The 25,858-nt window shown below is 39.3% G+C and overlaps 1 protein-coding gene and 1 pseudogene across 2 annotated transcripts in view; both read left to right on the top strand.

The window, feature by feature from the left end:
* The window catches only part of ANKFY1 (ankyrin repeat and FYVE domain containing 1), a 106,411-nt gene that overhangs the window by 59,303 nt on the left and 21,250 nt on the right, over positions 1–25,858 (top strand). For both annotated transcript variants that reach the window (XR_010024565.1, XM_063109127.1), the window contains exons 5-16: positions 2,386–2,509; positions 3,615–3,764; positions 5,070–5,235; positions 11,055–11,259; positions 12,767–12,835; positions 13,055–13,254; positions 17,425–17,522; positions 20,928–21,156; positions 22,448–22,546; positions 22,794–22,947; positions 23,688–23,856; positions 24,976–25,094. Coding sequence is in view for 1 of the 2 variants with exons in the window: in XM_063109127.1 (XP_062965197.1) it covers positions 2,386–2,509; positions 3,615–3,764; positions 5,070–5,235; positions 11,055–11,259; positions 12,767–12,835; positions 13,055–13,254; positions 17,425–17,522; positions 20,928–21,156; positions 22,448–22,546; positions 22,794–22,947; positions 23,688–23,856; positions 24,976–25,094 (1,782 nt within the window). In the remaining variant the exon portion in view is untranslated. The remainder of the gene's footprint in view (positions 1–2,385; positions 2,510–3,614; positions 3,765–5,069; positions 5,236–11,054; positions 11,260–12,766; positions 12,836–13,054; positions 13,255–17,424; positions 17,523–20,927; positions 21,157–22,447; positions 22,547–22,793; positions 22,948–23,687; positions 23,857–24,975; positions 25,095–25,858) is intronic.
* Positions 8,753–9,566, top strand: LOC134389524 (histone RNA hairpin-binding protein-like; annotated as a pseudogene).

The following is a 25,858-nucleotide window of genomic DNA, read 5'->3' as shown; positions in this document are numbered from 1 at the left end:
GAAAAGTGAGGCTTAGAAATATTATGCTGTTATATGTAACTTATGTTCTTACTTCTTATTGTGGTAACTTATTTAGATATTACAACAACTTGATTTTAAAAATGCCCTGGGAGAGATGCTTCTTTATACCAAGTCAGCTATGTCCATTAAAAACAAAGCACCTAAGCATAAGTCTTAGTATAAAATAGGTGCCTACATGTACTGCTAGGTGGAGAAATGACTCTGAGATTGTATTGTTGCTCCTAGTATAAGGTTTCATTTGTAAGATTTTTATGTTTTTATTGTTGTTGTTTGGTAGCTGGCCAGTATAGTGTTTGAACCCTGAACCTTGCTTGGTGTTATCAGCACCACTCTCTAACCAACTGAGCTAACCAGCCAGCCCATCATTTGTAAGGTTTTGAAAGTTTGTTCTTCAGTTCTTCCCAGGTCTTTCTCATGGTCCTTTCTTCCCCCATCTCCTACTTCCATGGTCTTTTTCCGATTCTGCTACCTAAAGCTTACCTGTTAGGATTGGGAATTATCTTCTTGCCAGTTATGCTTATTTATAATAGTACTCAAACCCATTAATATTAGTTATTATGTGAATTCCTTTTACACTTTTTCTATTTTCCTTTAGTAAAGGAATTTTAGAGAATGGAAGGACTAAGATAATGGAAGGACTAAGAGAGGGACCTCAAACTTACTAGCATAAGGGCTGAGCCCGTGGCTCACTCGGGAGAGTGTGGCGCTGGGAGCGCCGAGGCCGCGGGTTCGGATCCCATATAGGGATGGCCGGTTTGCTCACTGGGTGAGCGTGGTGCTGACAAACTTACTAGCATAGCTGTTATGTACATCATGACTGTGCTAAATGTATCTAGTGTTCCTTCATCTTGAAAAGCACACAGATTCCCCAAACCTCTGAAATAGAGTATCTTTTCTAATTTACAGAGGAGGAAGTGGGCACAGAGCTAAAGTAATCTGGCTGCTAAAATTCATTGGATCTCAACTCAGGTCTTTCTTACCTCACAGTTCATTTTGCTCTTTCTACAATATTCTGTATTTATGATTAGAAAAGAGTCTTTGTGGGGGTTGTGGGACAGGAGAAGCAAAGGTGGGATGTCAGGAAATACCCCTGAAACCATTCTAGGCCTCTGTGGCAGTCCTTGGAAGTGAACCTGATTTGTAAGGGAGATGTGGAGGGAAAGGAGCTGAAGGACCGTGCCATGGCTTCCTTCCCCCATAGGTCTGGTTCCATGGGAGGCTTAGTGAGATTTCTAGGAACTTGGGGTAGTGGAAGCCTGGGTCTTTCTAGGCTGTGATGTGGTGCCTGCTTTGTGCTTCCAGAAGCCTGTTTGCCTGTGTGCAGCTCTTTCTTCCTTGACGTAGTTGATGTTCTCTTATTAGTGATTCTGAAAGAGTCTTCTTGTTGTTACTTGGCTTTATGGGGACAACTGTAGTAACCAGTTTTTCTGTCCTGACATACTGATTTGACTCTTAACTCAGTTGTTTGTATACATTATAGATATTTTGGGTGGACTTTTAAAAACCGTTTTATTGAGTTAGAATTCACATATCATACAAATTCATTTTTTTGGAGGATTTTTAAGGAGATGTTAATTTATTGAGGCATGGAGCCTCATATTTGAAACTATTTCTAAGCCACACTGTTTGCATAAAGGAATTTTGTTAGTGGGAACAGCAGGTGTGTCCCATCTTATTAAATATCAAAGGACTGAAGTGGATCCATTGCATATTTGATTTTACAACTACCTGTGTATATGATCAGCAAATTTCATATGAATACTTTTAAGGCAGTTGGGGTATTATACTTAAGTTTATTTGCAGGTTATTTTGATTCTGACCAGACCTGAGCAATGTAATAGCATAATGAAATTCTAGTACTTTTAAAATATGGGAGCCCAAGAAAGGGGGAAAAGAAAACTATCTGTATATATATTTATACATACCTATGTGGAAGATGCAAAGACTCCCAGCACACCCACAGCCTCTTCACTGTTGCCCTCAAGTTCCATGTCTCCTTCCCCTGCCCCTCAGTCTCTGTCTCTGCAACTCCCCATAGTTGGTTATTTTTTATTTGGGGAAGTAGGCATGTATGGGGAAGGGAGGGTGTTCTTCCCAACCTCGGGTCCCAGCTCTCTTCACACTGTTAACTCCACGTCCCTTTCTCCAATAAAACGAGTCATTCAGATGTGCTTATAAAATAATAATAATAGTAAGATGTGAGAGCCTAGCTGTAATTTATTCATAACTACTTTGCTTAACCTTACACCTTAGAGTTATTGGACATAGCCAGCTAGTACACAGATTATTGCTTTGGTTTGTTTATTTATGAATATACTTGTATTTGTCCTAATAATACTGTTCATTGTTGATATTCTCTTACAGATGTGAGAAGGGTGTTATGTCTCTGGTGAATGTCAGGAACTGTATTCGCTTCTATCAGACTGCGGAGGAGCTGAATGCCAGCACACTGATGAACTACTGTGCAGAAATTATTGCAAGTCACTGGGTGAGTGAGAGATTGAGGCAAGGGGACAAACTCAGAAGACCCAGGCTTGGGATCTATTCCTTGGAAAGTTATCTCTCTGGCACTTAGTTTTCTCTTGTTAGAAAAATTGAAGGATAAGTAGTTGGATTAGATGATCTGTGAGACTCTCTTCAGCTCTGAAAGTCTGATTTCAAAGTAGAGGGGCAGAAGATAGTTCAGGTCCAGAGACAGGTTTGGAAGGAAGGGACACGTGCCTTCACCCTCCATCTGTGGAAGCTGTGGCTGAGTGCAGGAGCAGGGAGCCACTTTGGGGCCAGCAGGCCCTGCGGTTCCCAGCTGCAGCATTTCACAGCTTTTCTGTGCTTTCTCCATTTAGTGGAGAGCATTATTAAGTTTAGATTTGCCTTTTTTAGGTAGTTTTTATCATAAAGAACAGTTTTTACATTTCTTTGTTGTTTGCTGTACATTTTTTAAAAATCAGGGCTAGTTCTGGGTTTTATAAACTGGTTTCTGTGAACTGTTTTGTATTCAGCACATTGTGAGAAGAGTCTTAGTATTTCAGAAGAGGTGTCTAAAAGAACTGGGTTTTAAAAAATTGACACAAAGTGGTAGCCTTTCTGCTAAATTAGGTAGAAATATAGAATCTTCAATAGTAGAGATCCACTTGGACTCAGTGGAGTGAATTGTTTGTGGAAGTGCTGATTAATTCTGAAATTCCCATCTTTGTGGGGTTAGGAGGCAGAGGACTCTATCTCATGTGGAGGGCTCCCTCATGGCTCAGCTTGTGCCCATGTTGCTTGTGCTTTACTGTCTCACTGAGAGGCGTAGCAGTGCTGTGGTAAAGAGCGCGGGCTTGGGAGGTAGACCTCTTTGTTCCAGATCCTGACTCCGGCATTTACTCACTGTCTGAACTTGTGTAAGTTATGTAACCTCTTTATGCTTACTTCATCTGAAAAGTAGGGATGATAATAGTACCTGCCTCATAGGGTTTTTGTGAGGCTTAAATGAATTGGGAAATGTTAAGTCCTTAGAGTAGGGCCTGACACATTCTAAGGGCTTAATAAATGACAGTTGTTGTTATTGTTAATACTTTGTTTTGCTTCTCACTGTATTTTTTAATCTTTAGGATGACTTAAGAAAGGAGGACTTCAGTAGTATGAGTGCTCAGTTGTTATACAAAATGATCAAATCCAAGACGGAATACCCATTACATAAAGCTATCAAAGTGGAGAGAGAAGATGTGGTCTTCCTTTATCTAATTGAAATGGATTCACAGGTACCGTAGCTGCTTTTTCTGTTTTTTTCGTGTCTTTTCCCAAAACTGTAATACACTTAACTTTTCTCTGTAATGCTCCTCACTTCCTTCTGAGCCATCACTTGCCAGTCTTTAATGTACATATTTCTACTAATAGTTTGTTCAAGGCAGTATGGGCTTTTTCTGTCATGTTCCTCAAAATTCGTCCAGCCTTAGCCCACTGACCAACTCCAAAGCCACTTCCATATTTAAGTGGATGTTAAAGCGGTACCTAACTCCAAGTACCAAAATCTGTATTAGTTTTCTTTTGCTGCTATAACAAATTACCATGAACTTAGTAGCTTAAAACAACACAAATTTATTACCTTACAGTTTTCTAGGTTGGAAGTCCAGTACAGGCATCACCAGACTAAAATCAAGGTCTCAGCAGGCCGTGTTTTTTTCTGGAGGCTGCAGGGGAGAATCCATTTCCTGCTCCTTTGGGTTATTGGCAGAATTTAGTTTCTTGTGGTCGTAGAACCAAGGCTCCCTGGTCCTTGCTGGCTGTCGACTGAGGGTTTCTCCTGACTTCTACAGGTTGCTAGATTCCTTAGCGCATGGTCCCCTGCCTCCATCTTCAAAGCCAGCAATGGCGGATCTAGTCCTTCTCAAGCCACATCTTTCTGACATATTCTTCCCTCTTTCACTTTAAGGACTTATGTGATCAGATAGATTGAACCCTCCAACAATCCAGGATACTATACCAATCTCAAAGTCCTTCACATTAATCACATCTGCAAAGCACCTTTTGCCATGAAAGATGACGTATTTATAGGTTCTGGGGATTAGGATGTGGACATCTTTGGGGAGCTGTTATTTTGCCTACCACGCCACCTTATAAGAAATGCAGTTGCTCTTGTCAGGTGGGAGTGAAGTATGTTTTATCCTGGGTGTCCAGTATGCAGGGAGACATTAAACTGCTAGGAGGAATTAGGTAAGCCACAGCCTTTAATGAAAACATTAGCTGTTTTCTGTAAAGCTCTCTGAAACTGCCCTAGTGCTTGTGCCCTACAGCACTCTGTCTACTTTTCCCCCATGGTCCTTACATTGCCTTCCATGTTGTTTACGTCTGTTCTGTGATCTCCATTAAATCTCTGCTACCTGAAAGCATGTGAGGAAGCCTGGTAGAAGTTTGTGAGTGAAGTAGAATTTGGGCACTAAGCAGTGTCACAGCATTAAAATTTGACATTTGTATAAGAGATTATATTTAAGGGTTTAGGTGGGAGAAATTAAAATAGATTGTACTCTCCACTGGCTGCGTGCTAATATACAAACTTATCTATGCAGCTCCCTGGGAAGCTGAATGAAGTGGATCATAATGGAGATCTTGCATTAGATCTAGCTCTTTCACGACGACTAGAGAGTATTGCCACCACACTGGTTAGTCATAAAGCTGACGTGGACATGGTAGACAAGAATGGCTGGAGCTTGTTACATAAAGGAATCCAAAGAGGTAGGAAGAAGTGTATTTTATATTTTTGTCTGCAGGCAATTTTATTTTTATCCAAATAATTTTTGAAGACTCTCTGACCCTGTTCCAGAAATTCCCAAAGACTCCTTCTTGAGTCTGTACTTACAGGCTACATGATTTACAATTTGTGATCATTGGGTCAGAGGAGGGACAGAAGAGCTGTTGCCTATGCCTTGTGAGTTTGGCCTGTAGAAAGGCTAGAAATAGAAAATGGTACTTTGAGAAGAAGTACCTTTTACTTATAAGCAATTGCTATGTTTATTTGTTATCTCTTTTTCCAGGAATTGTGCTAGGAAGACTTTACTTTTGTATCTGTGATACAGAAGTATCGACAAATGTTTAATGTATTCTTAGGTTCAAGGCTTTCACTTTTGCGGACTAGACTTTTATAATGGCAAAGCGATGAAGTTTTGTTTTGTCCTAGGCATGTTATTTGAAATTGTAGCTATATTTTGAGTATATTGTCAGTAGTAGGACGAATACGGAAATGATAGACTTGAGATCAAAAGATTTTAATTAATGAATTAACTTTTCAAGGGGAAAAAATGTACTAGTTTATGATTTTGTTTTGTTTTTTTAATGGCCTTATTAATTCATTAAGTCCCTGCCTGACTACTTTCCAATGGTCATTTTTGACAGAGTGAGAATCTATGTAGAGGTAGAGTTCCAGTGGAATAAAAGCTTTCAAAAATGTCAAAGCCTTAATTTTGTAGAATAGTTGACTTTACTGAAGTGCTTTCCCATGGCCACTTTTTTCTGGTTAAACGTGGATATCAAAGACAGGATGTACTGGTTTCATCATATCTTAATTATGTATACTTTCCCCTTCTGATTATGCATTATTATACTGTTATTGTCTCTGCTCCACTTTTGCCATTCACAAGTTGCTTCTAGTTGGTGGAAAGTAGGTACTGCACGATGTGGTCCTGTTGCAGCTGTAGCTTTGGACTTTTTAGGCAAAGGTTTTAATATAAATATCTTTCTAACCTATGTGTTAGAGTGTTGAGCTTGCTGACTGGTAGAGAGGAAAATTTTGCTCACCTTTAGGTAGGAAATCCTTAGAGTATGTCAGTGTCAAGAGCAAATGCATTTTTCCCAAGCACCAGTCTGCACTGTGCAAAGCCATTGGTGCTTAGCACTGGGTGTATGTTCAGTGGGGAAGGTTTCCACCACATAGGGAATTATTCTTTCCCACACTGTTTAGTACCTGAGATATTTATTTTGGAAACATATACTTGTTACTAAAAAAAAAATCTGAGAATTATGTTTCTTTCCTCTCAGGGAGTTAAATTCTGATTTTTGATGCAAAAACATCTCTAACAAGTTATTAAATATTTTGGTGATCGCTTAGTTACAAGAATTGCCAAGAATTGGTGATACATTTATGATGCTTATTTTCGGGTGATTTATTCTTGCACTCTGAATTTATCAATTGCCTACAAGCATGTGGATTACAGCGTGTGTATAATGAACTTGATTGTTGCTAAATTTAGAGTGTGTGGCATGGTTAGTGGACAGAGCACTGACTTTGGAGCTTGGATGTATCGTGGTTTGAATCCTGATTTATCTATTTAGTCTGTGGCCTTGGACAAGTCATCTGACCACTCTGAGTCTTTTCGTCATCTCTAAAGTGGGAATCATTTCTGCTTTACGGGGTTGTTGGGAGAATGAGAGACAGTGTTAGTGGGGCATCTAGCATAGTGACTTACCAGTTGACTGGAAGGCTCAACCCAGTGACTCTTACCTTGCTCTTGTGTTGGAGTGCCTTAACCAGATTCAATTCTTGTAGGGATTTATTTCACTTTTCTTCCTTCAACTTGAGCTGTCAGTCTGACCTGCCCAAATAACTAAATTGAATAATATACCTAAATTTAACTGTTAATCTTACTTTAGTTTCATTATAATATGTATAAAGGTCTTTAATATATGAGATTTAGCTCTAGTTCTGGACACACATTAGAATCTGTAAACAAAACAGTCAATGATCATCCTTATAACCAAATATACCAGCAGTCAGCTTGTCTGAGGAATGAAATAGGCAGTCAGAGTCTGAGGGTTAGTTCAGTGGAGGCCGACATATGGCCAGAGGCAGGCCATCTCCTTTGAGTAGTCTGATTTGGGCAAGAAGATGGGTCCTTGCTTTCGTAAGAAATCTAGTTCTTCCTGTACTTTTTTTACCTTAATAACCAACATCTATCGATGGGTTTCCTAAATAGGATGCCCCTGTCCAATTATTTATAGTAAATTTGAAAATGATGTCATCAACTGGAGTGGCATGAAATATGGTTCTTATTAAGCATGAAATACGGTTCTTATTAATTGAGTAATGAAGGTTAATGGGTGTTCCCTGGGTAAAACTTTGTCAGGGAGGGAGTTGCATTGAAAGAAAAATTGTATGTGGATTTTTTTTAGTGTAACTTTTTTGTCAGTAATATTTTTATGTGGATTATTATACTAATGCCTCATTTACCTGGCAGTGTTAGTATATGTGGTGATGAAATAACTGAAACTTTTAAGCACCAGTTTTTATTTTAATTATTTTTGATAAAACTCTTTCTAAAATGTATTATAGTTTTTTTTATTGACAGAAACCTTATAAATGGTGCTTTTGGTGTTTTCTCTTCCCTCCCTTTGTTGTGTTCTTTTGATGTCAATTGCCTTTTTCCTTTAGCTTCTATACCCACTGGGCCGACTTACTTTTTAATTTTTTTTTGGCAGCTGGCCAGTAGGGGGCTCCAAACACTTGACCTTGGTGCTATAACACTGTGGGCTGACTTTCAGTGGAAAACAGCATCAATTTTCATTTTCCAGTAATTCCGAAATAGCTTTTTTGTGTAGAATGCATATATTTATGTACATGTACATACCTGTATATAGGTATAAGTAAGAAAACATTTATCTTTAGATCTTATTAGTAAAGTAAATCTAATCTAAAATTTGTGATTCTTTTAAGAGGGCTTAAGATAATGATTTTTATTATGCCTTCTGTCTGAACCCAACTATTCATAGGTTTTCCCTATTTCTGTGTGTAGTATTGCCCAGTTTATCTTCTGTAAGTATGGTATATTAGACATTTTTCTTTAACCTATCTTGTTTTAGCTTTACTATATGTTTATCTCTTGGTTTGGAATATATGCCAAGCTTAAAGGTAATGAAACCACATCATCCCCCTCCCCCAGAGTACCTTATATTTTGGACTTTTCATTAAGGCTCTTTGTCCTAATAATTCTAAATTTTCTTTCTATTTCCGGAATGTAAGTGGCTTTCTCTAGGATATTTTGTTCTATTGCTAATGTATTTTTTTTAACATATTCTGTCCTGGATTGACTGTATGTGGGTTTTGTTCATACTACATATTAGGGCCCTGCTATGTATATTGTATATAAGAATAGCAAAGGCTTGACTCAGTCTAGCCCCTGATATGCGTGTTACCTGTTGCTTTCAATGCTTTACTGACATCCTGTTGTAAAAAAAATCTAAGCTTTGGCCCTTTGCACCGATGTTGGTAAAGATTGCACTCTTCTCCTCCCCTTCCCCAAAATATATGGGTGCAGAATAAATGAAAATATTTCAGGAGAAGGGACTGGTTAAAGAAGTCTTAAGTTACCTGCAGTCGTAATTGATTGAAATTGGAGCCAGTCAGTTAAAGTGGAACTCAATAGCCCTGACCAGTCAATTTGTTTTCTTCTCAAACAGTTCCTCAGGGCCTGTTTTGTATAAGACAGTGGTGGATTAAAAAAAAAAAAAAAAAATCAGTCATGGGCCAATCAGCATCTGAGGGGCCCATGGTCACTTAGCATAAGTGACTTTGTAAGAGAGAAAAAAATCACTGCTAGAAGTTGTAATTCTAAGCAGTCTGTATCTACAGTAGTAACAGAAATAGGAAGAGATTGAAATGTCCTTATGCAAAGACAAAAGCAGACCAACTGTGGAAAGAACACTATTGCTTATGATCAATATTAACAAAGTTCGAAAGCACCTTCAGCATGCTGGCATTCATCCCAAGACTGCCAACAAATCTAAGAAGTACAGTCAATGATCATGGAACCAGCAAATCAAACTGAGAGGTTGTTCTTCATTTGGGGTATCTTCTAGCTGAGAAAAGACATGATTGGCAAGAAATTCATCCTGTAGACCTTGGTGAAATGGAGACTGAATCTGCAGAAACTATCTCTGACTCCTGGATGAGCTCTTGAGATAACTTAGATATGTACACCCATCAAAGGCACACATGTGGATTGTAAAGTTGAGAATGAGTGTGATTTGGAAGCTGTTTAACTGAATACTTGAAAGACTTTCCAGGTATGAGCTAATTGGTGTCACCTGGAGGTCACTTAGAGAAACAATTGCTTCTACCCAGCTAAGTGGAATGCCTCAAAACATTTATAACCGGAAGTTTCTCTGTTCATTATCTTATGATGGTTTATCATTCTTGCCTTATTTTCTTAAGAAACATAAATTTTATGTATAGCTAGTGTTTTTGAATGTTTGAAATTGTGAGTATAGTAAATCCAAGGAGGACTGTATGTTAAGTAATCTTAAAACAAACTATGTACAACAGACTTAATTGCTTATTCTAGGTCATTATCCCAGTTAACCTGACAAGTATACTTTAACTGGTTTTTCAGAAGTATTTTTGTGTGTGTGTGTGAGCGGTAAGGGGATCGTAACCCTTGGCTTGGTGTCACCTGCACCGCGCTCAGCCAGTGAGCGTACCGGCCATCCCTACATAGGATTCAAACCTGCAGCCTTGGCGCTCCCAGCGCCGCACTCTCCCGAGTGAGCCATGGGTTTGGCCCTTTCAGAAGTATTTTTAACATTAAATTGCCGCTTATCAGATTGCTTAGTTCTGAATCTAACCATGTATTTGTGGAACCAATCTAGAGTCAGCTTCTCTTTACTGGTATCTGACAAAGTATGCTTACAATTGTGTACCTTTAATATCATTAAGTAAACTTAACTTGGCCTTTTGTCAACATGTCAGGGTAGTTTCTTTTCCTCATACAGAGTATGAATAGTCAAAGATAGTGAATTAAGCTATTAAAATTAATGGATTTTTATGTAAGTTATTCAGTCTTAATTTGGTTTTTGTTAATAATCCTAGGTACACTCTTTTACCTGTAATACTCTTTCCTAAGAGTTAATGCTATGGAAGGGATTTAGAAAGAAGTTTTGTTTTTACAACCAGTTAATTCACCGTAAAAATTTTTGTAAATAATAATGTGTACAGATACTCTGTTTAAATATTTATTTGTAAACTTCTTGTTAGGACTGTTATGTTTGTATGTAATGAGATTGCAAAACTACAAAGAAAAGAATACGAAAATAAACCAAACATGGGCTTTTACTCTTAACAGGAACCTGTATGCAAGTGCAGCAGGTTGGGGGTAAGTGTTGCTTAGGTACAGACTGGTCAGGAAATGGGAGAGAGAGATAAATTGTGCTGGGGAGGTATCTTGGAAGCCCCTTTTGAGAGGTAATGACCAGAGAGAGGCCTTTAAAGATAGAAGACTCGTATTCTCAAAATAGTGAAGCTATATTGATGTGAAGAGGCAGGACAGATAGGAAGAGGTAATAAAATATTAAACAAAGCCTTTTGAATTAGAGTATGTAGCTCCGTGATCTCAATGATGAGTTTCCATTTACAGGTGTCCTGAGAGGTTCCTTCGGACACACCTAGTTGTCCCTCTTCTTTGTCTGCAATTATTGACTACTGCCTTTTGAGGAAACATTCGCCAGAAAGAATAACTTGCCCTCAGTCTCATCACGTGTTACCATTTTTTCTATTATTTCTTTTCAAGGAGATCTCTTTGCTGCCACTTTCCTCATTAAGAATGGGGCTCTGGTCAATGCTGCTACATTGGGTGCCCAGGAGACACCGTTGCACCTTGTGGCATTGTACAGTTCAAAGAAACACTCAGTAGATGTGATGTGTGAGATGGCGCAGATTGCAGAGGCCCTCTTGCAGGCAGGCGCCAACCCCAACATGCAGGACAGCAAGGGCAGGTAAGTTGGGAGCAGATAGACTGTGCGTTTAGCACTGTTCCCAGAAAATTATTTCGTGGCAGCAAGTAATTGGTATACAAAGACTTAATTGTTCTTTAGCTTGACATTATTCTATCTTATTTTCAATGAAGTCACAAACATTGATTTGCCATGCATATGAGTGTCAAGACTAAGGCCAGAGGCATTTGGGGAGAACATTTCCATAATCTTCATGCTAGAAGGAACTGAAGCGGTCATCTAGTCCAACTCCTCCAAAGGAACCTTCTTTGAGTATTTTTAAGAGTTGCTTGGTTAGTTTGAAGAAGAGGCACACTCTATCTCAAAGCAATCTGGTTTTTTTGTTTGTTTGTTTGTTTCTTTTTTTCTTTTTTCTCAGTAGTAAGATGACTCAAAGCAATCTGTTTTATTTCTATGAGGTCTAATTGTTAGAAAATTCTCTACAGTAAACCCAATTCTACCTTCTTGTAAATACTCCCACTTCAGACAACTCTTTATCTGCACAGCTTGCTACCTTTTTCCATAGCACAGCCTTTCCCATATTTGACAGTATTTGTTGTGTTCCTTTTGTTGTTTCCCAGGAACATTTAGTTGAGGATTCCTTGTGGTTTAGAATCTAAGAAAGACCTGTTTGTTTTGGGGACAGCAGTGTGGGAGGCTCTGAAGGGAAGTTAAGCCACCTGAATCACCAACCACAGGTGGGATCCACTTATCATCATAGCAGTTCTATATTTTATACCTTTGAAAACTCTCTCAAAAATAAGAAAAGATTTCTGTGAAGTTTGGTTGCCAGGGGCTGGCCAATTAGCTCAACTGGAGTGTGGTGCTAATAATACCAAGGTCTAGAGTTCTATCCCGGTACTGACCAGCTGCCAAAAAAAAAAAGTTTGGTTGTCAGAATTAGAAAATGGATATGTACGTTGGATAAAGTAATTAAGTAATGGTTCTTCAATTTTTTTCTCCAACTGTAGTGAACTCTGGCAGTCTGTCTGAGATAGGTGATAACTTCATAGACACTGTGCTCTATAGTAACAGTCTCCATCAGGGAACTTGAGTGCTATATAAAAGCAGTGGAGAGAGGTTAATTGCCATTTTAATCAATCCTTACATGTTGCTACTCTTTTAGTATGTTTGAGTATAACAGAAAATTATGAGGAAGAAAAAAGTTTCTTTTCAGAATTGATGGAGGGTAGGTAATAGAAAGTATGCATACCTATGGTAGATACTGCTGTTTTAGAAAAAGTTGGTATATGCACACTCAGTAAGAGGTCAATATTGAATTGAAGAGTAGTTTATATCTTTTCCTTTTACTGATTCTTGTCCTTTTGGCCACTGAATAAATGGTAACATATCTTATGTTTTGATATTTGCTCATGGTTTTGGAAAACTGTTGCAGAAATGTGGAATTTCTTGTGGGTGGTCATTGTGCTTAGTATTCTAGTCACCTCCTGCTGCGAGTAGTCCTGAATTGAGCCTGTCCTGAATTGATGCCTCTTTTTTTGTCCTGCAGGACTCCTTTACACTTGTCCATCATGGCCAGGAATGAATATGTGTTCAATCAGCTGCTGCAGTGTAAACAGTACGTAGGGAAACATGGAGAAATGAAAAAGCAGTTGTGAGGGTGGGATTGTGAGTGAAAAATAATTTTTTAAAAAATGTCTTTTAGTGTTATAAGTTTTAATAAAGTAAAAGTAAAATAAAAATTTGTCATCCAAAAAGTATAAAAAGAATGAGGCTGTTGGCAGTACAGTGTCTGAAGGCGATGATATTTGCTGTTCACATTACTTCCTTATTTCAGATTAGATTTAGAACTGAAGGACCATGAGGGCAGTACAGCTCTGTGGCTTGCAGTGCAGTACATCACTTTGTCCTCTGACCAGTCTGTAAACCCCTTCGAAGACCTCCCTGTAGTAAATGGGACTTCATTTGATGAAAACAGCTTTGCAGCCAGACTCATTCAGCATGGCAGTAACACCGATGCCCCTGATACGATGACAGGTAAAGTGTAATAGATCCCTAAGAGATGATGCTGAAGTCTGGAGGCTCCATGAAATATTGTGTAAATGTTTGTACCAAAAATTTAGAAACTGAGTGGCATAGCTATTATGAGAATTATTTTCTACTGAATTTTAAATACAATAAAAGCCTGGGTTGTAATTTTTTTAAATACTGTGCTTCAAACAAGTTAGCCAGACATCAAGTTAAGTTCTTTAAGCTGAAACACTTCCATTTGTTTAATGCAGTGATTCTCAGATTTTTTGAACTCAAAACTCCTTTTAACCTCGTAGAAATTATATCACAAAGAGCTCTTGTTTGGACGGGTTATATTTTGATATGTATCATATTAGAAATTAAAACTAAGAATTTTAAAAAAGGTATATTAATTTAAAAATAACAAACCATCATATGTTAACATATAACATTTTTCATGAAAGATAAGTTTCAAAACAAAATTCAGTTAGAAGAGTGGCTGGTTTCTCTTTATTTTTATTCTATTTATTTATTTTTTATTATGTTTTTTTTATTTTTTATTTTTTATTGAGTGGCTGGTTTCTTACACCTGCATCTGTATTCAATCTTTTGAGATAGTTATTTTGGTTAAATACAGTATTTGAAGAAAATACGTGCTTTATGCAGTTGGAAAAGGGGGGCATATTTTCGTAACCTTTTCAGATAATTGTGGGTATATTTTATTTGATACTGCAGCAGGTAAAATTTATGAAGTGATAGTTTCTTTAATGTTGCTTGCAATGTGTAATCTGAAATCACATCAATGAACTTTATCCGTGGTCCATTTATGCTTTGAATGAACCGTTTCTCCCTGCGTGATTTTGTAACATTATGCCTTAGTCATTTAGAAAATATTGGTTGACTGAGTTATGAAGATCATCCAGATTTTCGTGTATTTTAGAATCAGGTATCACCATTTCGGGGGGGGGGGTGGGCAGTTGGCTATTATGGGAATCTGAACCCTGAGCTGATAGTGGTGTTTATAACACTGTGCTCTAACCAACTGAGCTAACTGGCCAGGCCCCTTGAAAGTTCAGGTTTTATCATTGGGTATGAATACTGTCCAATTGTTTTTCTTAAAGAGACAGGCCCACTTTGTTCATTTTCAAGAAAAAGTTTACCAGGTCACTTATGTTTAAATAACAACAGTATGTTAATCCGTCATTTGGTCAAGTAAAGATGTTGTTCTATGAGAAAAGCTGCTAGTTCAGCTCACAATTTAAACAATGACACAAGAGCTTTCGCCCAGACAGCATTGTATTGGTATGTAGCAAAAGTTGCTTTATGTATATTTCTCATTTTGTCATGCAGAATTTTAAAAAGACATGCACTCAATGTTGGCATAATTAGTAATTTTTACTGCTTTACTGAGGACTATCTTAAGTGAAACTCGTTCTTTTTTTTTTTTACTGAGAGTTCCTGATGGTGAAGAATACAGTAACTACTAGTACATTTTGATGCCACTATATTGATTTGTGTTAAGGCTCTCCCAATTTGACCCACTATTGCTTTTGCACTATCAGTGCAGATGTCAACACAGTGGGGGAAAAAACAAGTAATATTATTGTGAAAATAGTTTTGAGTTTATGAAGTCTTGGAAAGACTCTCAGGAACCCCTAGGAATCTCATAGACCACATTTTGAGAACCATTATTTTAATGTATTTCCTTGATCTGACTGAATAAAAAATAGGGATATTTTAAGGAGAGGGACTCCTATCTATAATTCAGCATTGAGTACTAGCAATGTTTAAAGCATGGATAGGTGCCACTGACATGGAGAATTGACCAAAAAAAAAAAAAAAAAGATGATGACGACGGATATTAAACAGACCCTTTCCTAAAGAAGTTCATGATTAACTTTAAATAAGGGTCAGATGAAATCACCACTGTAGGTGACATAAAAACTAAAGGGAGTAATACTATAGGACAAGGAGTATGAGAAGAACTGTAAATGTTTTAGACTTGTCAAAGAACAAAACTCCAGCAAATTTAGTTGAAGATCTCAGTTATCACTTTGAATTGATATAGGTTAAAAAAAAAAAACTCAATTGGCTTTATTGCAATTTCAGAATCAGGCGACATATTATTCCACGAAATAGATTAAGTGTTCCTATGAGCCAAGCAGAGGAGGTTGGTTTTATAGACAGAAAAAGGCTAATGAAAACAGAAAGAACAAAAAGCGGATTGGTCATTTCAGAGTTACTTTTCTTGTAAGGTGGGGACAGGAAGACAGAAAAATAGAAAAATAACAGCAGGTTACTTCAGGCTATCTCTTTTGTGTAAGGATTAAAGAAAGAACTCATTATTATACATATTGAAGATTTTTTTTTTTTGCTGCTGGCCAGTAAGGGGATCCCATTGGTGTTACAACACCATGCTGTAACCAACTGAGCTAACTGGCCAGCCCTATTGAAGATTTAAACTGGCTGTCGGAGAATTTGGCTATTAATCTTTCTCCTGACTTCTTGGAAGGTCAGACCACAGCCTAAGTGATGTGGAATTTAGCAAGGGTGACTCCATTTTGATTTTTAGTCTGGTCTTTTGGGACCTAGTGCAGGAACTTAGTCCAAAACAAGGCCTCCTATACATTTCATTTAACAGACTGAAAACCTCTGGAAATGAGATTGTTACTAAATTGCTTTTAATTTACAAATGTATATTGGTTATTGGCCATAATTTTACTGATTTCTAATTGAATCTCATTGTATCATATTGTGTCATGTAAGAGACTGGTTCTTTGATATTTAAGGCTTGAATCTGAGACTCTTACAGAACTAATTTTTATAAAATTTTGACATGTACTTGAAAAGAATGTGCATTCCTTAATTGTACGGTGCATCATTCTCTATGTGTATTAAATCAAGATTATTCATTATGCTGTTCAGATCTAACATGTCCTTATAACTCTTGGACTGCTTGATCTGTCAGTTTCTGAGACGTATATTAATTATTTTCATTGATTGTGGATTTATCTGTTTTTCTTGCTAGCTCTGTCAATTTTACATAATATACTTCCAGTTTAATTGTGAAGTACATACATGCTCAGGATTGTTATTTTTTCCTGTTGATTTGTTCCATTTTTCATTTTACATGCAATAACATTAGTCCCCTGGTTGTCAAAAGTTCAATAATGTTTTAGCAGTGACAGGTTATCTTTGTTCTATTGAAAGGTATACAATTTAAGTCTTGTGTATACTAAAACTGAAAACGGTACTCTTATTATGAGTCTCTAGATTAAAGTGACTATCAGCTAGGGATGGAATTACTTTTTCTGACAGAAAAGGAAAAAATGGTATGAAAACAAAGTAGTGCTTTGTCCCATTTCTTTACTTTGTTTTTAGTCCCAGTGTTTAATTTGGATTTTCATATAGCATAGCTATAGAATATGAGATTTTATGTTCATTTTTAGAAATGGATTTTAAAAGGCTCAGAAACACTTTCAGGGCTAAAACTATTTTGAGAGAAAAAGAAGAAAAAAGTTTTTTTTGTTTTTTTCTTTCTAAGATTTTTATTTAGAAAGGGGTAACAATGCTAAGCAAAATACTTCTAAGCCAAGCACAAACATATTTAAGGCCAAGGCCCTAGGAATAAAACTTGGTATTTAAGGGGCATTCTTTGGTGGAACTTTAGCTTACAGTGTCTTTGAAATGGTCTTTTAGCCTAGTGGTTCTCAGCCAGGGACAATCACCCTTCCCCGCCCCCAGGACATCTGGCAACATCTGTAGACATTTTTGATTCTCACCAGTTCAGGGGTCCTACTGGCATTTAGTGAGTAGAAGCTAGGGATACTGCTAAATACTATACAGTGTGCAGGACAGACCCCTACAACAAAGAATTATCTTGTCCAAAATGCCAGTAGCACTACTGTTGAGAAACCTCGCTCTAACCCAACCCCAGCAGGAGATATAACTTACCTCTGGTCCTGGGCTGTGGCTAGTGGGAAACCCAGGTAAGAATGGATGTTCCATGTCCCAGTCTAGGGTCTTCCTTAGTTTCCATGTCTGTATGTAGAGAGTGCCTTGTGTGGACTTAAATGACACCTACTATCTGGTGTAGTCTTGCCAGTAGTGAGGTGGAAGGGAAGGGCAGCCTGTTGTGCAGTGTGGAACTTGACCTCATTTTTATGCAAATTGATGAATATGCTCATTTTCTGCTAGGAAATTGTTTACTACAGCGGGCAGCTGGAGCAGGAAATGAGGCAGCAGCTCTTTTTCTGGCAACCAATGGTGCCCACGTCAATCACAGAAACAAGTGGGTAAGTGTGACAGGGCAGCCCAGGGAAATGGTTTTGGTCTGCAGAAGAAATGACAGTGGTAGGTGTGTAGGAAAAAAATGGAATAGATTATTTTTTTTAAATTTTTGTCAAAATAATACATGGATATGGTTAAAAAAACAGAGTGAAGCACATTCTTTTATGTATCCTCATATATTAGTTGGTTGATTGATTCAGTAACCATTTCTTAAGTATTTATTGTATATCGGGACCTGAACTCTAGATACTGGGGATTTCATAGTCTAATAGAGATTAGCAAACATGTACACATAAAGCTACTGTAGTTGTGTCTAGAGTCTTTATAACACTTTGCATCTGCCGAGGTTTTCCTGTGTGGATGTTCATTTAGTTCCTATCCCAAGCTAACAAGGTTAGACAGTACAGCGTTATGGTTAAAAGTATAGCCTTTGGGGTTGGGTATTACTGGGTTTACCAGCTTTCCCATTTCCTCCCTGTGTGATTTTAGGCAAGTTAATTAACTTTTCTGAGCTTTAGTTTCCTCATCTGTAAAATGGGGTTAATGCTAATTTCATAGGGTGTGGTTAAGATGAAAAATTATATCTTTAAGTGCTTATTATGTAATATCTGGGACATTAGGTACTAAGCTATTTTTACTTTATTATTTTCATACAGGGAGAATGTGCTTGTCTTTAAGATCACATTTATTTTACAACTACTTTGTACTAGGAGCTTTCTGGATATTATCGCTTTTAATTCTCACAGTGGACCTAGAAGGAGCATGTATTGTTAGGATTGAAGGAACATTTTCCACATCTATAAATCCCTCATCTCAGGGTAAAGGACCTTGACGTTCTGAGAGGTTAAGCAGCCCATAAATAATGGAGCCAGTATTTAGACCCAGGCACTAGGATATACTAGGGTACTTCAAAGAGTTCATGGAAAGATTTGTATTATCTTCTAATTCTGTTTTTCCACAAACTTCCACAAAGCACCCTCGTATAGTTGTATACTCTCTCAACAGCGCTAGGCAAGGCAGTAAACAGTAAGCTTGGTATCTGAGACATAGCAAAGTATTGTGGCAGCTCAAGGGCAATGCCATTCTTTTCCACCATTGAATGTACTAATCCGTCTGCACACATGGCCTACTCTCTGGGTAAACTGGTGGAATGTTCTTATATTCACTGGAGGCACGTTTCTTTTTGTGGGCTCTTCATTTTATTCCCTCTCACCTTCTCATTGATTTTGCTCCTACCATTGTGTGTCGATGTCTCTGTCTTTCTCTTCTGCATCATTAATTTTGCCCACTATTCATTTCTGATATGATCGAGACATGCTCTACTATTTTCTAACTTTAAAAAATTCTCCCTTGATGGGCCGAGCCCGTGGCACACTCGGGAGAGTGTGGAGAGTGCGGCGCTGGGAGCACGGCGACGCTCCCGCGGCGGGTTCGGATCCTATATAGGAACGGCCGGTGCACTCACTGGCTGAGTGCTGGTCACGAAAAAGACAAAAAAATAAATAAATAAATATAAATAAAAAATAAAAAATAAAAAATTCTCCCTTGGGAGCCCACATTGTCTACCAGCTGGTGTTCCTTTTCTGATACCCTTCATAACAAAACTAGATGAGACCTAAGATGTCAAGGGAGACCTGACTTGAGAGCCACACTGGAGAAGGGCCTGGAATGGTGGTTTAAGATGTTTGGACTTTATCCTGCGGGTTCATAGAAGGGTTTGGGGCAGAAGAGCAGTACGATTATTTTAGAGTTGAGAAAGCTGCCTGAGATGGCTAGCATGGTGGATGTGCCACTGAGTCCAGGCTGGAGCCAGTGGGAATCATCTAGACAAGCCATTGGCATATCCTGACCTCTCATACTGGATTTAGATCCAAAGGGACAGGTTTCAGAGGAATTAAAGAATTGCAGTCAATGGGACATGCCTGCTTATGGCTCCCAGAAGCAAGGGCAAGAGAGGTATTAAAACTATTGTGTTGTACCCATGAAAGAAAGGGCAAACTGGTGAGGAGGAAGAACTGATGTGGAAGGGAGAAAATCCATTGCGATGTTGAATTTCTTTCTAAACATTCGGGCAGGGATGTCTAGCAGGCAGTGGGACAATTGGATTCAAAAAAAGGGCTAGAGTCCTGGGTTTGAGGGGTTGAGGCTTGTAGATACTTGGAGAAGCTGTGGGAGTAGATAAGCACACCCAGTGATAATGTGTAGAAGAAGGGTTGGAGCAGAAGGTAGCCCTGAGGAGGATGTACTCGGAGAGCCCTCACCGCAGTGACAATACAGCTGTGTGGGGAGGATGTAGGATGGGAGGGCTGTACACAGGGGTCACAGAATGAAAGTGCTTAGTCCTTCCACATGGCAAGGCCCACAGATAATGTCTGAAGCTGGCAAATCAAGAGTCGGCAGTAAAAACGCATCAGTTAGAAATAGGCAGATTACAAAAACCCAGGTGTGAAAGAGTTAAATGTGGTTCCCTCTAGGAAAGGAGAATTTTTTTGAGGGAAAAGGAGGTGGGATTTGCTGTTTTTCACAACAAGCCTTGACTCTTTAAATGATGATGATGTATAACTTTGATAAGAGCACGGTGCAGAGCAGTATGTTCAGTTTGTTTCCCTTTGTTTGGGTGGAAAAAGCCCAATGTGTGTGAGTATACATACATGCATAAATATACATATACACATGCATACCTGTACATATATTTGTATGTATACTGTGTATGTTTTCCTGTGAATGTTCTGTCACTGGAGAGAAATGCGAAGCTGGTAATAATGGTTCTTTCAGGGGAGGATAATTGGGTGTTTGGGGCCAGGCATGAGAGGAGGCTTCTTTTCACTGTATATTCTTGAACTTTTTGGGTATTGAATTAAGTACCTGTAATACCAGTTTTAATGTTTTTAATTTTTAAAAATGGAAGAAGGAGGTCTTCCTTCTTGAACTCTGATCAAAGAAACAGGGGTGCTAGTGGGGAGTTAAAGAGAAGTGATGGTCAGGCTCTCAGCACTGCTTATCTCCAGGGCTGTGACTGTGAAGCTCTTCCGTTTTCTCCAGTATTTATTTTAATGTTTTAGTGACACTTGAGGTTGTTTGTTGTTGTTTTATGATAATAAGCATGTATTATTTTTATAATTAGAAAAGAATAATTATAAAACAAAGTGCAGGGTGGTAAAAGAGGTCATAGGAGATAAAGATAGGAAGCCAGGGTGTTTGGAAGGTACTTGGGAAGATGTTGAAGAAACTAAGGATGATGGCTCAGGAAAGGGAACAAAAGTCATGGAGGTCAGCTAGTAACAGGATGAGCCAAGGTCTGTGACTGGCACTGGGGACCTGAGTTTCAACACTTATTCTGTCATTATCCCTTTATGAGGGGAACTCCTAGCCTGTATGTGTTCAGATTTGGGCCACTTGTTTCCATCTAGGGAGAAACCCCTTTGCACACAGCTTGTCGGCATGGCCTGGCCAACCTCACTGCAGAGCTCCTGCAGCAAGGTGCCAACCCAAACCTGCAGACTGAGGAAGCTCTACCTTTGCCAAAGGAGGCTGCATCCCTGACCAGCTCAGCGGACAGCGTTTATCTGCAGACGCCGCTGCACATGGCAATTGCCTATAATCATCCAGATGTTGTGTCTGTCATCCTGGAGCAGAAAGGTAGGTAGTTTGACTTGTGGACACAATTTGGGGCAGTTAATTACAGAGTTGATGTTTCTTCCATTGGTTAGTTTCATACAGCCAGTTTCTTACCCAAAACTCCTTTCAGGTCAAGCTAGATAAGCATGTAAGTCTGGCTCTTCAATATTGTGTTTCCCTGGTTTTGTTTTCAGGACAACCTGCCCATTTCACCTGTTAAGTTAAGATGTTAGAACCTTTGATTCTACTCTTTTATTTTGGAGTACTTTTCCGGGCCATTTTAGTGTAGGTCAAGCAAAGTTTTGCCTTGGCATGAGTACTGTAATTGCTAACTCTGCTGTGGCAAGTCTTCCATGAGCTGGTTTCTGGTTGTCTCTGAGCCTCCCTGGCAGGTGACTCATAAGAAGGGGGCCAGAAAGAGGAGCCAAGGGAAGCCTCTGCAGTGGGACTCAGAAATTTTCCTCAGGTTTTCTCTTCCTGTCCTGATCTTTGTTTTACTGTTGCCTCAATGTTTGTTAAGATCAGCATTTTTTAGTATCAGGCTGCTGGAGGGAAGTGGAGTTTTATTTTTATTTATTTATTTATTTATTTATTTATTTTTGTGACCGGCACTCAGCCAGTGAGTGCACCGGTCATTCCTATATAGGATCCGAACCCGCGGCGGGAGCGTCGCCCCGCTCCCAGCGCAGCACTCTACCGAGTGCGCCACGGGCTCGGCCCGGGAAGTGGAGTTTTAGACAGAATGTGCCTTTTTCTTGGTCCTCACAGGAGTTTTAAGGTTGTAGGAATTATGTATTAGGAAAATATCATCAGGACATTGTCATAATCCTCTTTTTAGTAATCAAATAATTAATATGTGTTTCCATAGTAGAGTCTGTTTTCCTGATGTGAAGTCAGTGTTTTAAGCTTTAAAAAAATTCATTTCAGGGCCAGCCCCATGGCTCACTCGGGAGAGTGTGCGGCTCTGGGAGCACCAAGGCCGCAGGTTCGGATCCTATATAGGGATGGCCGGTGCGCTCACTGGCTGAGTGTGGTGCAGACCACACCATGCTGAGGGTTGCGATATCCTTACCAGCCAAAAAAAAATTCATTTTCCCTGTAAGCTTTGCTCCAAAATATCAGATTTTGGGGCTTCTACTCCCCACAAGAAAATTTATCTGTTCTCTTTGTATAACAGTGATTGTGTCAGTTTGAAACTGACTCAGTTTCAAACTCAGTCAGTTTGAAACTGAGTTCTTATTCTCTTGAATGCTTTGAATATGATCCATGTAATGATGAAATCAAATGTTCTTTTCCTTCTAAAAAAATTTAGCCAATGCTCTTCATGCCACAAACAACTTGCAGATTATTCCGGATTTCAGCCTCAAGGATTCCCGAGACCAGACTGTGCTAGGCTTGGCATTATGGACTGGTAAGGCTGTTTGACATCTGCAGACAGACAGAAGTCAGAAAGGCAGGTGGGTGGGTGAGAAAGAGGGAGGGAGGAAGTGGAGCTAATCATTTGGTTGTAAAATAACCTTTCTGTTTGGGTTAAGCCTATAATATCTAGGGAAAAACTGCTGGCCTTGAGAAGTTGAGAGGGCATGTTTGTTGTAGTAAAATGTTGAGGAAGTGGGAAAAGCTGAGCATGCGTTAGTTAGGGCTTGTTTACTCCCCAGGCATGCATACGATCGCAGCCCAGCTGCTGGGCTCCGGGGCTTCCATCAACGACACCATGTCAGATGGGCAGACCTTGCTGCACATGGCCATACAGCGGCAGGATAGCAAGAGTGCACTCTTTCTCCTGGAGCATCAGGCAGACATAAATGTCAGGTAGGATAAGACAGTGCTCTCCACTGTAACACCAGGTCACATTTAATTGAGACGGTTCAAAAGCATAGCCTTACTGGTAGAAGACATTTTTGTTCTTTATTAAATACAGGAAGGGAAGTAATGACTCTGATTATATTCAGTGTTATAACTGAATATAATTAGTAGACCTGTGTGATGGAGAAGGGGAACTATAATTTGCTCATGTTTGAACCTTTTAGGACCAATTAACAGTATTGCACAAATCTCACTATAAAGTACAATCTAAAATGAAATTTTAAATAGGAATTTTAGTTATAATGATGATATCCCAACAAATAAACAACAACAAGGCTTGAGGGGGAAAAGTCACAGAGTTAAATTTTTATCGTGATTGTATTTTCGGAATGTCAAGTGACCCTGAATGACTGAGTGGGGGAAAGAAGTGTTTTGTTAGAGTGATATTTGATTAAGATGCAGTTAAAAGCAGCAGTATTTCTATTTCTATAAGATTTCAACATGTTGGGATGTTGGTCAGTTATCTTCTGGGTGCAGTAGGATGGCATGGCTGTATTGTCTAAAAAGATAGAAGGGACAGACACTATTGACATTTAATTTCCCTGAGAAAATACTAATGAATGTGAGTAGAGTATGTTTAAGGGATGCAATGGATTCCAGGTTCTGGAATGCCCAGCAGGGCACCCTTTATCCTTTGGCTCCAGCTACAAACATTGGTTTTGGTTTTGGTGTGCATGTCCTAGCAGGACTCAGGATGGGCAGACAGCCCTCCAGTTGGCCATCAGAAACCAGCTTCCGCTCGTAGTCGATGCCATATGCACCCGAGGAGCTGACATGTCCGTGCCAGATGAGAAGGGGAATCCCCCACTGTGGCTTGCATTGGCAAGTAATCTGGAGGATATCGCATCCACTCTGGTGAGACAAGTACAACTTTAGCTTCTGTTTTCAGATGGGGATATTTTGTGTCAGAGATGGATTTGGTGCCTACGTAGCAATCACAGTCTCAAGAGATCTGCCAAGTAATAAATTGGGTCAAGGATAAGCAGTTGAAAGTCATGTTAAAGAAACTTGCAGGTTCAACATGGTCTTGGCCAATACTTTTGTTCTTAGGCTGTCTTTACCAAGAAGTGAGAGAGCTGAGGCATTTCCTCAGGAGTCTTCTGTTGGGGTGTGTTAACTAGTTGTGAGCTGCCTTCACCATCACCATAACTGTCTTAGTCTGTTTTGTGTTGCTATAATAAAATACCTGAAACTGGGTAATTTATAAAGGAAAGAGGTTTATTTGGCTTACGATTCTGTGACAGCTGCATCTGGTGTGGGCCTCAGGCTGCTTCTACCCATGGCGGAAAGTGGCAGAGAGCCGGTGGGTACAAGCAGATCACATGGTGAGAGGAAGCAAGAGAGAGAGCGAAGGTGCCAGGAGGGTCTTTTTAAGCAATGAGCTCTCACGGGAACTAATAGAGCAAGGACTCAATCAGTTTCCAACACTGCCATGATGGGGATCAAATTTCCATATGAGTTTTGGAGGGAACAACACATTCAAACTCCATCAATAACCATAGTGATAAATTCCCAAATCTCACGTTTGTCTCCCTTGTTCACAAGACAAGCCCCCAAAGTGGAGGTAAACCTGGAAGTTTTCATTTAGTTCTCTGAGGGGCCTGCAATGTAACATTAAGGCATTTTGTACCTGAGGTTTTACCCAAATGTTACGAGATTTCCTGTTAATTAGTGGTGTGTGTTACTGGAGGCTTATTGGGTACATGTGTTCACAGGCACTTGTGTTTCTGTTTCTTCTAGAACACAGTTCTAGAGGGCAGTAATTAAATATATTTTATTTATATTTCCCAAATCCATCCCACAGAACTTAGTGCAAGAACTTACACAGAGCAGATTTTATTAAAGTGAATTATCAGTTAATTATCAACCATATCTGAGAAATGAGTCTAATGATGTACATAGAGCTCAGAGATGGTGATAAAAATCTTTGCCTTTGCTCAGCAGCCTTTGTGAGTAACCTGTGTTTTTCTGCAGGTCAGACATGGTTGTGATGCCACATGCTGGGGTCCAGGACCTAGTGGATGCCTCCAGACACTCCTGCATAGAGCCATTGATGAAAACAATGAGTCCACTGCCTGCTTTCTTATTCGCAGGTCTGAGAAGCCCAAGTGTCTCTTGAAGTCTTACTCGGTTTATTGCAAACTAGCTTTTGTCTTATTTTAATTCACCTTCAGTCTTGACAAAGCCTATAGTGGCTTGACTTTCATAATTAAGACTATCAGAGGGTCACTGTTCTATCATGTCAAGTCAGCCAGTGGCCACACTCACTTGTGAGTGGAGGGGCTTATATGCCCAGATCAAAGAATCTAAAAGCTGAGCCAGCATCCTGCTTTGGGAGCTGCATGGACTCCTATAGTCATGTCAAATCAGTTCACACTGTGAAGCCACAAGGCTGGGGTAGAGGAGACTAGGTGGCTTCTGCAGGACCCCACCAAGAAGCATGAGCCTTAATAGCCTGCATGGCCCTCTCAAAGTGCAGGATATGTGGGAGGCAAGGTTATTCAGGAAACTTTTAGCACAGTGATTCTTAAACTTTAAATGTGTGCACATCCTCTGGGGAGCTTTTTAAAATTTTGATGCCCAGGTTGCCCCCAAGACCATTTGCAGAAGAATCCATGGCAGTGGGATGGATGGATGGATGGATGGATGGATGGATGGATGGATGGATGGATTTATTTATTCATTCATTCAAGCTATCTATCTATCTATCTATCTATCTAATCTATTTATTTATTTATTTTTTTTGTGGATGGCTAGTAAGCGGATCTGAATCCTTGACCATAGTGTTATACCACCACGCTCCGGAAGTGGGATCCAGACTCCAATATTTGAGACCAAGCATAGCAGACCCTGATGA

This window comes from Cynocephalus volans, chromosome 10, assembly GCF_027409185.1.
Source record: "Cynocephalus volans isolate mCynVol1 chromosome 10, mCynVol1.pri, whole genome shotgun sequence".
NCBI lineage: Eukaryota > Metazoa > Chordata > Mammalia > Dermoptera > Cynocephalidae > Cynocephalus > Cynocephalus volans.
Note: the sequence above shows the minus strand (reverse complement) of the source record. Positions and strands in the feature narration are given on the sequence as shown.